At 40.1% G+C, this 14,696-nt stretch overlaps 3 protein-coding genes across 3 annotated transcripts in view; all 3 read right to left on the bottom strand.

Moving 5' to 3' along the window:
- LOC103128154 (zinc finger protein 709-like) overlaps positions 1-14,696 on the bottom strand; it is a 245,165-nt gene that overhangs the window by 2,246 nt on the left and 228,223 nt on the right. The window lies entirely within an intron of this gene.
- LOC103125919 (zinc finger protein 14-like) overlaps positions 1-14,696 on the bottom strand; it is a 241,505-nt gene that overhangs the window by 64,976 nt on the left and 161,833 nt on the right. The window lies entirely within an intron of this gene.
- On the bottom strand, positions 1,362-9,416 carry LOC132532448 (zinc finger protein 554-like). Its single transcript, XM_060170881.1, has 4 exons — positions 9,245-9,416; positions 6,826-6,956; positions 2,272-2,398; positions 1,362-1,646 (listed from the first exon to the last, which is right to left on the bottom strand). The coding sequence occupies exons 1-4, from the start codon at positions 9,354-9,356 to the stop codon at positions 1,585-1,587; spliced, it is 432 nt and encodes a 143-aa protein (XP_060026864.1). The 5' UTR covers positions 9,357-9,416; the 3' UTR covers positions 1,362-1,584.

Below are 14,696 nucleotides of genomic sequence, written 5' to 3'. Positions count from 1 at the left end.
CAAAGCACAAGGACTGGAGTAAAGATCCTGGTTCGAGCCCCTGGCAGGGAAGTCGCTTCACAGGCGGTGAAGCAGGTCTGCAGGTGTCTGTCTTTCTCTCTCCACCCCCCCCCACCTTCCACTTCACTCTCAATTCCTCTCTGTCCTATCCAACAATGACTACATCAACAACAATAATAACTACAACAACAATGGAAACAAGGGCAACAAAAAGGAAATAAATAAATATACATTTTTTAAAAACTAGATATTCTCATATAAATATATTATGGCACCACTAATGAAATCTTTACAGGTATTTTGAATATATTAATTGAACTACTATTTGTTAATAGCACATTTTGACTTTGTGTTAAATTTTTCAATGAAAGTACTGATCTTTTTTAGAAGGACTACATCTAAGTATTATAAAAATATACAGATATTCGTGGTCTGGGAGGTGGCGCAATGGCTAAAGCACTAGACTCTCAAGCAAGAGATCCTGAGTTCAATCCCCGACAGCACATATACCAGAGTGATGTCTGGTTCTTTCTCTCCTATATTTCTCATTAATGAATAAATTTTTTAAAATCTTAAAAAAAAAATTCATGGGAGTCTGGCAGTAGCACAGGAGGTTAAGCACACTTGGTGCGAAGTGCAAGGTTCTCAGTTCAAGACCCTGCCTCCCCACCTCTAGGGGAGTCACTTCACAGGTGGTGAAGTAGGTCTGCAGGTGTCTATCTTTCTCTGTCCCTGTCTTCCCCTCCTCTCTCCATTTCTCTCTGTCCTATCTAACAACGACATCAGTAACAACAACAATAAGTACAACAACAATAAAAAACAACAAGGGCAACAAAAGGAAAAACTTCCATTTCCTTGTTACATGTGTGGAAGACTTTCTTATAAAGTAGAGAAAAGACAGGTAATTTAGAACATCATTATATTACTTCTGTTGCCAGTGACTCAGATGGGAAACTCAGTCATGTATGTCACATACATCATATTTGAGTCACGTGCACAACTATTCTATAAACTAGCAATGAAGTATCTTTGATAAGCTTATTGAAAAATTAATCTATCTGTGGCAGTGAGTATAAATTTTGTTTTCGTTATAAATATTATTTTCTTAATAAATTGTATTAAAAGAGCTGCTCTGCAATCATTACGTCAGTAGAGAGCACACAATTAAGAACCCAAAAGTTGGGAGTCAGGCAGTAGCACAGCGGGTTAAGGGGTTAAGCAAAGGTGGCACAAAGCACAAGTACCAGCCTAATGATCCGGGTTCGAGTCCCCAGGCTTCCACATGCAGGGAAATCGCTTTACAAGTGGTGAAGCAGATCTGCAGGTGTCTGTCTTTCTCTCCCCATCATCTCTCCATTTCTCTCTGTCCTATTCAACAACTACATCAATAACTACAACAATAAAACAAAGGCAACAAAAGGGGATAAATGACTAAAAATAATTTAATAAAACAAAACAAAACAAAACATAAATCTACTACAGTGAAACCATGCAGGCACCAGATCTCAGTAAATTACAGAGATAAAATATTTGAAAACACAGCTGCTTGCTGGGTGGTATATCACATTTCGTTGTAAATGTAACTCACCTTTGTTTACTCCCATGCAAGTTATGCAGCTCTTTGGTGGAATGTTCTTGTATTTTTTCTAAAATTACAAAATAAATAAAGTATTAGAAATTATACAAATAATGGCCTGGGAAGTGGCACAGTGGCTAAGGCACTAGACTCTTAAGCATGAGGTCCCAAGTTCGATCCCTGGCAGCACATGTACCAGAGTGAAGGCTGTTTTTTTCTCTCCTCCTATTTTTTGCATGAAAAAATAAATTATTTTTTTAAAAAAGAAAGAAATTATACAGATTAAATATTCTTTCTTATTTATTTATTTATTTATTACCAGAGGAGTGCTCAGCTCTGGTTTATGATGTTGCAGGGGACTGATCCTGGAACATGACAGAGCCTGAGGCATGAGAGTCTGTGTGTACCGCAACCTGATTTTTTTTTTTAAGAATTTATTTCTTTATTTATGAGAAAGATAGCGAAAGAACCAGACATCATTCTATTACATGTGTTGCCAAGGATCAAACTCAGGACCTCAAGGTCCAGAATACAATGCTTTACCCACTGTGCCACCTTCTGGACCACAAGATTGAATTTGTGATCCATCATGAGTTGCAATCAAACCCTGCTCACTTAACACTGTCTCCATTTATACATTGGTGAACACAAAGTGATTTGTCTTCTAGTTGAAAGATTAAGGCGATTAGAGTTACCTATTGAAAGAAAGTTCCTCAAGTTTTCACACATCACATCTCTGTAGAGTTTCTTCTCTGAAGGATTTAATAGTGCCCACTCCTCTTGAGTGAATACCACAGTTACATCTTCATAGGTCACTGAGCCCTAAAATATGTGCAATGTGTTCATGTGAGAAAATGCGAGTGACAGCAGATTAGCCATTCAGTGTCTACATTAGGAAGCCTGTGAAGCACTGTCTCATCTGCAGATGAAACACGTCTTTGGTGACTTGAAAATCAAATACCTCTTAAACATGCTCTAGAAGTTGGTACATTGATTAGAATATTGGACTCTCTTTCATGAGGCCCTGAGTACAATACCTGGTATCTCATATGGCAGAGAGATATCCCTATCCTCACTCTTCCCCCTCTATAGTTGTGTAATTAGTAAATGATAAAACCTTAGGGCTGTGTGGGAGCACAAGGGTGCTCACGTTGCCATATAAAAGGACCCAGATTCTATATATCCTAGTTCTCACATATGGGAGGGGGTTGGGGTGGGGCGGGGCACTCTTCACAAGTGTGGAGCAGTTTTAGACATCTTCCTTACTTATAATGTAAATTTTATACAGGTAAAGAGAATTTGATAGGGAGAGTAAAGCAGAAGGTAACTGGAATTAAACCTACATCCCCTGGGGACTTGGAGCTCAAAGTTGGAGTGTCTTCTACCATCAGTTCTTCTCATTAAAAGGAAATAAACATTAATTTCAGTTATTATATATGAATAACAATTTCATATGACACACACACACAGATAGCTCTCCTTCACTTTCTCTCTTTATGAATTCTCTTCACCTATATAAACTCAAAAATATAAATAAGAAAATGGCTACTGGGTGTAATGAATTCGTAATGAGGCCACAGTGATAAAAAAGGTGAGTAAAAAGTGAACAAAATATGATGATGATAAGTTTGTTAGAAATGAAACATTTCGGGAGTCTGTCTTCCCCTCCTATCTTCATTTCTCTCTGTAATATCCAACAATGACATCAATAACAACAATAACTACAACAACAATAAAAAAACAAGGGTGGGAGTCGGGCGGTAGCGCAGCGGGTTAAGCACAGGTGGGCTAAGTACAAGGACAAGCGGAAGGATCCCGGTTCGAGCCCCCGGCTCCCCACCTGCAGGGGAGTCACTTCACAGGCGGTGAAGCAGGTCTGCAGGTGTCTGTTTCTCTCTCCCTCTCTGTCTTCCCCTCCTCTCTCCATTTCTCTCTGTCCTATCCAACAACAATGACATCAATAATAACTACAACAACAAAACAACAAGGGCAACAAAAGGAATAAATAAAATAAACAAATAAAAATTATAAAAATAAGTAAATAAAAAATAAAACAAGTTTATGCTTGTGGAATCTAGGGAAAAAATAAAAAATAAAATAAAATAAAAATAAAACAAGGGCAACAAAAGAGAATAAATAAAACAAAAGTATTGAAAAAAACTAAAAAAAAAAAAATGAAATGAAACATCTTGTAGCTTTAGTATCAGATCTGTTGCAGAGAAAGGGTCTTATGTTCCTTAAGATGCACTTGGATGTTAGAATAGTACCCAAAAAAATCTGTAGAAGTCATCCTAAGTACAGTATATAGTATCTGATTTGGAAATGACTTCAGAGACCTGAGCTCAACATTAATGATAAATAAATAAATGGAAAAATGATCTACTGAGACTACATGAAACTGAAAATATTTGGTATAATGAAAAGACCTATCACCAAGACAAAGATACAGTAATAAAAATAAGAAAATATATTTACATGCTATACATCAAAGGGCGAATCAGCAATATATGTACTCACACAACACAGTAGAGTAACATAAACAACCACAGTAAATGTGCAGAAAGACATTTATGGTCTCTCTAACCAAGATGTTTAGTCACAGGGCAATTAAAAATCACTCACAAATCCTGACTGTCAGATTCCTGTATTACTATAACAATAAAGTTTCATTTTAAAAAAAAAGGGTAATACTGGTTTATTTACCCTTTTGTAGATTTACTGATTTTTATAATATTTTAGACAAAAGTTATGAAAATAGGCTCCTAAGCTGAATACGGGCCCCAGATTACATCAAATAGAGAGAAAATGAAGACTCTGAATATTAGGAAGTATGTATCCTAATGAATCTCATTTGTGCATGACTCCACTATTCCTGGAACAATTTTATTAACTTATTTTCTCTAGATAGATTAGAAGTAGGGCACCAAAGAAAAAATCCTATGGTGAGGGGGAGGATGGACATACGGCTTCCTGGGCCGGTAGGGAGGGGGTGTGGGTGGGTGGGATGGGACACAATCTTTTGGTGGTGGGTATGGTGTTTATGTACACACCTATTAAATTGTAGTCAGATAAATCACTATTTAATATGAGAAGGGGAAAAACTGTATGTCTATCAAAGGGACTTTTCAAAGTTAACACAGTTACCACAAAAAATGCGATGATAACAATAACTATCCAATAGTTATCCAATAACTGTCTTCTTGAACCCTAAGACAGCAGGAACCTCACATTTCCACCATAGAGCCTAAACTTCCCTCAGTCCTGGGACCCTAGGGTAGGGCCCACTTTCCCGTATGCTTCTCCCAATTCTTATCAAATCATATTGCATCCACTGATTGCAACCTTATCAACACAACGAGTGCCACCCCAGCATGCTTCACTTCAGACTGTGTCCAGAGACTTCAGGTGTGGAACGACAACCCTTCAGCTTCATCACTCGGGTGAGACCTTTCCTTTCATAGACACTCCATCCCAGGTGCTCCACTTCCTAACAAACTCCCAAAACCTAGATATAGACCTAGTTCTGTGAGATAGAGCATATGTTCACATGTATCCATAAACCAGGGCAAATATATACCTGAAAGCAGCAGTACACTAGAGTTTGCAGTGAGAACCCCCCAACACTTTATCTCCACTATTCCAACATTTGGGTCCATGATTCTTCAAGAATTTGTTTGGCTTTGTCTGTTAACTCTCTTTTCAGCCTCCAGGTTCCAGATTCCATCAGGATGCCGGCCAGGCTTCCCTGGACTGCAGACCCCACCAATGCGTCTTAGATCTCCGCTTCCCCAGAGACCCACCCTACTAGGGAGAGAGAGAGGCAGACTGGCAGTATGGATCAACCAGTCAATGCTCATGGTCAGCGGGGAAGCAATTACAGAAGCAGACCTTCCAACTTCTGCAACCCACAGTGACCCTGGGTCCATGCTGCCACAGGGATAGAGAATGGGAAAGCTAGTGGGGATGGGATGGGATATGGAGATTGGTTGGCAGGAATTGTGTGGAGTTGTAACCCCCCCCCCACATCCTATGATTTTGTTAATGTCTCCTTTCTTAAATAAAGAAAGAGTACAGGAAAAAAAAAATAGACAAAAAAGGGAAAGACACCAGAGTAACACCCATGAAATTTCCCTTCTCATATCTATATGTGTTGTCAGGGCTTGAAACTAAATATCTAGGTAAGACAAAGTTGCACTTTAGAACACAAATTATGTCTTGGTATTCAAAAATTATTTCACAAGGTCTTTCTGGTAGCATACCAAGTGGAGACCACAAATGATCACCTGTCAGAACTCAGATGGATTCAAGAGTCATCTCTCCAACAGCTGTAGAGGGAAGTCTCACAATTTTATGTGCTTCACCACCACCACCCCCATTTCTTGTATCTATTTCTCTCCCCGCCTTCTCTCTCTCTCTCTCTCCATATAAATATATAAATATATATATATATATATAACATAACATGACATTCAAGAATGATGACACTGAGTCCCAGTGATACTAACTAGAAAATTAAGTTATAAGAAAGAGTAAGTGGCTGCAGAGATAGCATAGTGGTTATGCAAAATACTTCCATACTTGAGGCTTTCAATCCCCAGCATCAACATAAGCCAGAGTAGAACAGTACTCTGATCAGTCTCTCTCTCTCTCACTAAAATATATTTAAAATTTTTTTTAAGTAACAGGGTCCTGCTTCCCCAGAGCCCTGCCCCACTAGGGAAAAGAGTAAGACAGGCTGGGAGTATGGATTGACCTGTCAATGACCATGTTCAGTAGGGAAGCAATTACAGAAGCCAGACCTTTCACCTTCTGTACCCCATAAAGACCCTGAGTTCATACTCCCAGAAGATAAAGAATATAGAAAAGCTATGAGAGAAGGGACTGGGATATGGCATTCTGGTGGTGGGAATTGTATAGAATTGTAACCCTTTTATCCTATGGTCTTCTCAGTATTTCCACTTTATAAATAAATGTTTAATAATAAAAAAAGAGTAACTGAAAAGAGAAATACAAGTGTAGGGGAGATAACAAATTCTCTGCCTGAGGCTCTCAGGTTCCAGGTTCTATTCCGTGACCCACCATAAGCCAGGGATGAGCAATGCCCTGACGGAAAAAGAGAAAAAGAGACAGAGATACAGAAAGAAATATGATGGGCAAAACAGAAACAGTAAATTAAACATGTATCAATTAAAATACAACTTTTTCAAGAGGAAAAAGAAACAGAATCTGTTGTGGGGCAAGTCACTTACCAAAGAAACTGCCATTTCTTCTGCTTTTCCTGAATGTCTTTCAGGCCAGAATATGAAACATAAATCACAGCAATAGCTTGAGACTCTGTTTGAACCTAGCAGCACAGCCTCTTCACTGGACAGTGTGGCCCCTAGATGGAAGATACTGTAATGAATAAAAGGTACAATACCCTAGCTGTTCAATATAAACAGAAGAGGTTATGGAAACACTTAGTGAGTTATCCTGCCTATTAGGATCATTAGAGAGCCCACAATTTTTACTGGCATGTCTTTATAACCTTTTAATTTTTCTTCAACAAAAGCATTCACAAAAATCTAGTAAAACAGGAGTCGGGAGAAAGCGTAGTGGGTTAAGCGCATGTGGCACGAAGCTCAGGGACCAGCCTAAGGATCCTGGTTTGAGCCCTTGGCTCCCCATTGCAGGGGAATCGCTTTACAGGTGGTGAAGCAGGTCTACATGTGTGTATCTTTCTCCCCCCCCTCCGTCTTCCCCTACTCTCTCCATTTCTCTCTATTCTATCAAACAATAATGACATCAATAACTACAAGTACAATAAAAAAACAAGGACAACAAAAAGGGAAAATAAATAAAATATATTTTAAAAAGGTTAAAAAATCTAGTAAAATATATATTAGTTTTCGTATTTAATTCAAGCCTCAACTAAATACTGCTCAGAGATCTGCATTAAAACAGTGAGATGAGAAAGGGGGTGGAGTGGATGGAGCCAAGATGACAGCTTGAAGGCACACCTGGCATGAGCTCTGCAAGGAGGCTGCTTTAAACCTAGGAATTTCAAGTGAGGGTAGGATTTCCAAGTCAGTGGCAGAGGAAGAATGTAGGAGAGCTCTAAGGAACCAAGCAAAAGCTCTATAACTCACCCTTAGGCTGGTAAACCAAGGTTGAAAAAGACAAAGGAAACATGGGGTTGGCCCATAGGCTGTAAGTCTGACTCTTTCCCACTGTAACCCAAGACCAACCCCCACACCAGAGGAGTAAGGGAACCAGCTACAGACAAGAGATCACTAAAGATAATTTCTTTATCTACTTCACAAATGGTGAAGCAGGTCTGCAGGTATCTTTCTCTGCTGCTCTCTGTCTTCCCATCCTCTCTCCATTTCTCTCTCTTCCATTCAACAAACACATCAATAATAACTACAACAATAAAACATCAAGGGCAACATAATGGAATAACAGACAACATGCATAGCATTTGAAAGCCTCTGTCACTGAGGTTCCCACAGGACAGAGCCCCTATAAATTGGAATATGTCAGGAGAACATATTTTTCTAACTATGTTTGAAATTCTTTTATTTATGTATTTATTTATTAATGGATAGAGACAGAAAAATTGAGAGGGGAAGGAGAGATAGAAAGGGAGAGAGACAGAGAGACACTTGCAGCCCTACTTCACCATTCATGAAGCTTTTCCCCCACAGGTGGGGACCAGGGAATTGAACCTGGGTCCTTGTGCACTGCAATGTGAACAATTAACCTAGTGCACAAACACCTTGCCCTAGGAGAACATATTTTATGCCACATATTATATCTGTGTAGTGGTTGCCAGGTTACAGTTGTTGCAAGTTCTAGTGGGGACTATGGCCAAGGAAGCTATTTCATTTCCTGAGAGACCCCTACATGCTAACTGCTTGCTATCTTCACTATAGGCATATTTATATCAACATAGTCATCTCGACAGCTCCCTGCTAAGTTCTGGGTGCAGAACATTCAATCTGATGATAGATAACGAACCGAAGACAGACAATGATGCTAAGCAACTTCTGTTGTCCAGATCTTTCTGAGACAAAGTGAGTATAATGCAGACACCCAATGAAAGAACCTTTGACTTGCAGTCATTAACAAAAGGCAACCTCTGATAATTGGCATAATCACATTACTCTCTTGTATTATACCTTTTAGATAATTTTATGAGGTCCACAAATAGCTTGTCTCTGTGTAGTTAGTTCCATTTTACTTTCTTTATTAATGATTTAATGGTATTTCCCAAAAGTATAAGGTTCTGGGGGTATATTGTGGTCTGGGAGGTGGCCCAGTATAAAAGCTTTGGACTCGCAAGCATGAGGTCCCAAGTTTGATCCCTGGCAGCACATGTGCCAGAGGTATATCTGGTTCTTTCTCTCTTATCTTCCTCATAAATAAATTAAATCTAAAAAAAGAAAAGAAAAGAAAAATATATTGGGGCTATAATTTCACATGCACACATGTTTATAAATCACCACACTCTGCACCAGTTTCCTTGTCCTCCACCTGATAACCCCCATAGTTCACAAGAGGAGAACCAAGAAAAAAAAAGATGCCAGGTGCAGTGGATATGTACTATGGGGGCAATTACTCTCGTGGTAATTAAAAAAAAGAGGGTGGGGGAGATAGTATAATAGTTATGCAAATAAACTTCCATACCTGAGGCTCCAAAGTTCCAGGTTCTGTCCCTCACACCACCACAAACCAGAGCTGAGAACTTCTCTGGAAAAAAAAAAACATGTTTTAAACCAATGCAATTTAATAAAAACATCTGAAAAAATTACAGTGCCCACAGTCATTGTTCTTACACTTAAATGTTAACTCTCCTTATACTTCCTCATCTGTAGAATTTGTACTTATTTGTACTACCTGGAGCACTAGGTGAAGTAAGTACAATGAAGACAGCACCAGACGGTCCTGTTGAATATAGAATAGAGGTCACCAAATCAAATGCACTTACAAAAAAATGTAAGTAAGCTGCCACTTGAAGTTTGTGAGAACAATGGTGTTTCTGTGTGGCAAGAACAATGGTAGTGGGTTTGTTGTCTCATACTAACCCTGTGAAGGTGAGAGTAGGCCTGAAATAATGTAATTTTCAAAACACTGTCAAATTATTGACAAGACAATCTAGAATGACCTCATTGGGAAAAACATAATAAAGTGATTGATGATTTTTCTGAAAATTTCATATCTAATCTTAAAGGGAAGTCTAGGCTGAGTGACATGTAAAGATTATTTCCTGTCTCTTTTTTTAAATAGCATCATGGTTATGGAAAGAGAATCTTGTGCCTGAGGCTCAAATCCGAGGTTCAGTCCCCCACACCACTATAAGCCAGAACTTAACTGTACTTTGGTAAAAAATAATAATCAAAAAATGAAATGGGGGTAACTAGCACAATGGCTATGCAGAGGCTCTTTGCCTGAAGCTCCAAAGTCCCAGCTTCAATCCTCACACCACCACAAGCCAGAGCTGAGCAGTAGTAAAATAAATAAGCAAAACAAGCATTACTTTTCAAGTCCTAGTGACCACAGAAACCACTGAGTATTAAGGATTAATTGAATCTTACCTATTAATTCAAAATCATTAAATTCAAAAATTGTAGTCTTGCTGTTTTACCTATTAATTTAGGAATTGTGATTTTGTAGTTTTATCATGAGGCCCATGGACAGACATCTTAACAAAATTTTTGTTAGTGCTTCAGACAATCGCATTTATAGAGTGTTGACAACCTCAGGGACATTGTTGAAAGAGAGAACAAATCTCCAATGATTTCTTGCCATTTTCACTCCAATGACACAAAGTCCCCAACTCCCCCTGCAAAGAGAATCTACAGAACCACTACTTCCACCTGTGAATGAGGACACACAGAGGAGGAAAATAATTAACCCAAAAAATAAATTCTGATCCCTAGCTGGGAATCCACATTTCTGTATGCCACACTGCTGCCACTACAAATTAGTGAACAGTTATCACCTTGCCATGTCCTTCAGCTGAAGGTGTGGAACTGTTTTTGCTTCTCCAACCTGATCCTGAGACATTTCTCCTGCTGGATTTGCTGCTAAATTTAGGATAAAGGGAATACAAGCAAAATGCAACTGCACTTAATAGCCAAAAACTTAAAAGCTATTGATGAGAATAAAGAAAAATGGGAAAGGATTCCTTAGTATTGGGCAGTACACACTGCTTCACCCTACTTAAGGCTGCAGTCTATTTACATAGCCACGGTTACCTAAGAACTGCCCTGCCTGCAGGGCACTGGTTTAATCTCACTGGTTCGAATTCTCTTTTGGCTCTGCCCACTCTCCTAGTCACACCCTGTTTTCCACCACTAGTTTGTACTCTATTTTTGCTCCACCCTGCTTCCACCCTACTTGGCGAGTATAAATACAGCTGCTCTTCTGATTAAACACACATGGGATTGCCTTCCAGCTCCCAGAGTCCCAAAGTCTCTCCCCTGCCTGGCACGAGTTTCTGATCCCTCTCCCACACAGCAGCCTAGGTTGGCTCCAACCCAGAGAGCATTTGCTCGGGAAGAAGCACCCTCAGGCTATCCTGGCACCTTAGTATCTATCTCTTGACACCCTGGGTGCAGTGATGACACAGCACTCAGTGCTCTACCAGGGGGAGCTGGGAGCTGTGGGGCACTGATAGGGAAAGTGAATTTTCCACCTGACTATCAGGTCCTTCCAACCAACCTGAATCTAAAATCTGAGTTGAGATCATGAGACACTCAGTCAAGGGTGAGGCGGTATGAGGGTGCTGTCTAGGGAAAACTCTCTGCAAGGACATCAGCACTACTCCCTGCACCCTGTAAGAAGCCTGCAGGAAGGCCAGCTAATGCACAAATTCCTGCATTGTCATAGTATCTTTTTTAGGTAATTTTTAAGAGAGATACTCATAGAGACAGAGACCAGAGCACTGCTCAGCTCTGACTTATGGTGGTGCTGGGGACTGAACCTGGAACTTTTTAAAAAAATATATTTTATTTATTTATTCTCTTTTGTTGCCCTTGTAGTTTTATTGTTGTACTTATTCTTGTTGTCATTGTTGTTGGATAGGACAGACAGAAATGAAGAGAGGAGGGGAAGACAGAGAGGGAGAAAGACAGACATCTGCAGACATGCTTCACTGTCTTTGAAGTGACTCCCCTGCAGGTGGAGCTTGAACCAGGATCCTTATACTGGTCCTTGCAGTTTGTGCCACATGCGCTTAACCCACTGTGCTACCTCTCGAATACCCGAACCTGGAACTTTGAACCCTCATTCACAAGAGTCTTTTTGCACAATCAACCCAGTATCTCTTTTTCCACCCAACTGTTATTGCCAAAAAAAGGAGTTGGGGGGGTGGCATGATTTTATAGCAGGTTGAGGGCACAAGATGCAAAGGGCACCTGCTTCTCTATCTTTCTCTCCGCCTCTGTTGTTCCTCTCAAGATTTCTCTCTGTCCTATCTAACAACAGCTATGAAAACAATAACTACAACAAGGGCTACAAAAATGGGAAAAAATGGTCTTCAAGAGCTGTATGCAGGCAGCCAGCCCCAGCAATAACTCTAGAGGCAAAAAAAAAAAAAAGTTCAGGGCAGAGGGTAGACAGCATACTGGTTATGCAAAGAGACTCTTAATGCCTGAGGCTACAAAGTCCTAGGTTCAGTCAACCCTAACATCATCAGCAGAGCTGATCAGTGTCCTGACAAAAAAGAAATTTAATAAGACATGCAGATGTGCACACCAAGACATAATGCCTAGTGTTAATCCTCTTGGAATTCCAATTCAATAAACCCTGAATCCACAAGTATTAGCAGTTAGAAGACCTAGAAGTTGGGTGGCAGCACAGGAGGTTAAGTGTACCTGATGCAAAGACAACGTTCGACCGACCCCCGCCCCCTGCAGGGGAGTTGCTTCACAAGCAGAGAAGCAGGTCTGCAAGTGTCTTTCTCTCCCCTTCTCTGTCTTCCCCTCTTTTGTCCATTTCTTTCTGTCCTATGCAATAACAACGGCATCAATAACTACAACAATAAAACAAGGGCAACAAAAGGGAATAAATTAATTAAAAAATAAGAAGTGAAAATATTGGCAAAACACTTTTCTGCATCAATTTTAAAGATATCTTCAATGAAATGAATCCAATTACAAAGAAGACTAAGGCAAGTATAAACCTATCGGACTACATCAAATTAAAAAGCTTCTTTACTGGAGACTTCTGGAGGGGGAGCTACGAGCAGCAGCAGATGGCTTTCTCTCCTCTCCAGGATCAACTAGGAATACCAAAGGAGACCACCCGGGACTGAAACAAGACAGGACAGAATGACCACAGGAACCCAGTAAATCACCAGTGAATACAAACACGTGTGGCTGGTGACAGAGGAGAGAGGAGCGTAAGGAGATAATAAGTGACTGCTAACAGTTCAGCAGTTTATCAATTAAGACACCACCTCCAGTCTGCTCCACCAACAAGGGGACAGCTGAAGGGAGGAGAGGACTCCCCAGAGACTCACCTGAGTCTCCATTGCTACTGCCCTCAGAATCTGGAGCAGCGACAGGGATGGACACCAGGGGACAGAGATCTAACCAGGAAACTCAGGAGAAGACCTATACCTTGGTGGCATAGCTGAGGGGCTGTCAAAGTCTCTTTGCATAACCACTGGATTATCTCTGCCACACCCTGCTTTATCTCTTGGTCAGGAGTCAGTGATTAAGCTAAGAAGCCTACTGATAGTTTAAAAGCCCTCAGGCTCAACAATTTGTTTGGCTTTGTATATTAACTCTCTTTTCAGTCACCAGGTTCCAGATGCCATCTAGATGCGGCCAGGCTTCCCTGGACTGAAGACCCCATGAATGTGCCATGGAGCTCCACTTCCCCAGAGATCCACCCTACTAGGGAAAGAGAGGCAGACTGGGAGTATGGACCGACCAGTCAACGCCCATGTTCAGCGGGGAAGCAATTACAGAAGCCAGACCTTCCACCTTCTGCAACCCACAGTGACACTGGGTCCATGCTCCCAGAGGGATAGAGAATGGGAAGGTTATCATGGGAGGGGGTGGGTTATGGAGATTGGGTGGTGGGAATTGTGTGGAGTTGTACCCCTCCTACCCTATGGATTTGTTAATTTATCCTTTCTTAAATAAAAAATAAATTTTAAAAAGCCCTCAGGCTCCCATAGTTTACAGGGAAGAAAAAAAAAGAACTCCAACTCAGGGATTAAAATACTATTGAAACAACTGTTAACTTTCACCACTGTGAACCCTTTAATTAATTTACTTAGACACAAGTCAATCCAGGCAATAGTGATCAGCACTTTGAAAAGTACTGATAAAGGGAACTCATAACATAATATATAAAATGGTTAAAACAACAAGAAAAAATATTGGAGACTCGAACCAGGACAAGAGTCCAGCTAAAAGTCCTCCAGAGGACTCCAGAGCACAAAACAACAAGTTCAACATCCAAACATTAGCTAAGGAAATAATAACAGGAGTGAGTAAAGAATTTGAAAAAATTGTAATCAGAAATGCAGGAACAACAAATGAGAATATGGAAGAAAATTCTAATAATCTCATGGTTATTAGAGAGCTGAAAGCTGAAATTGCTGAGCTAAGAATGCAACTAGCTGAACAAGCTAAAACAGTATCAGAGCAGGGCAACAAAATAGATGAACTCCAGAAAACAGCAGAGGGCAGAGAGACTAGAATCAATGAGGCTGAAGACAGAATTAGCAAGATTGAGGATGAATTAGACAACTAAAAAAGAAGTAAGAGATCTCAAAAAGAGATTAATAGATGCTGAAAACAACAACAGAGTCCTATGGGATGACTTCAAAAGAAACAATATGCACATTATTGGCATACCAGAGGAAGAAAGAGAAGAGGAAGAAAGGATTTTCCGGGCCATAGTAGCTGAAAACTTCTCTAGTCTAGACAACATCAAAGACATAAAGATTCAAGAAGCCCAGAGGGTCCCAAACAGAATTAACTCAGACCTAAAGACACCAAGACATATCATACTTAGAATGGAAAGGAATAAGGATAAATAAAGGATCCTGAAGGCTGCAAGAGAAAAACAAAGGCCAAGAAACAAATGAAAAAATGTTCCAAGTCTCGGATTGTCAGAG

The sequence above is a fragment of the Erinaceus europaeus genome, chromosome 13 (genome assembly GCF_950295315.1).
Source record: "Erinaceus europaeus chromosome 13, mEriEur2.1, whole genome shotgun sequence".
Classification (NCBI taxonomy): domain Eukaryota; kingdom Metazoa; phylum Chordata; class Mammalia; order Eulipotyphla; family Erinaceidae; genus Erinaceus; species Erinaceus europaeus.
This window is presented reverse-complemented; position numbering and strand designations above follow the sequence as displayed.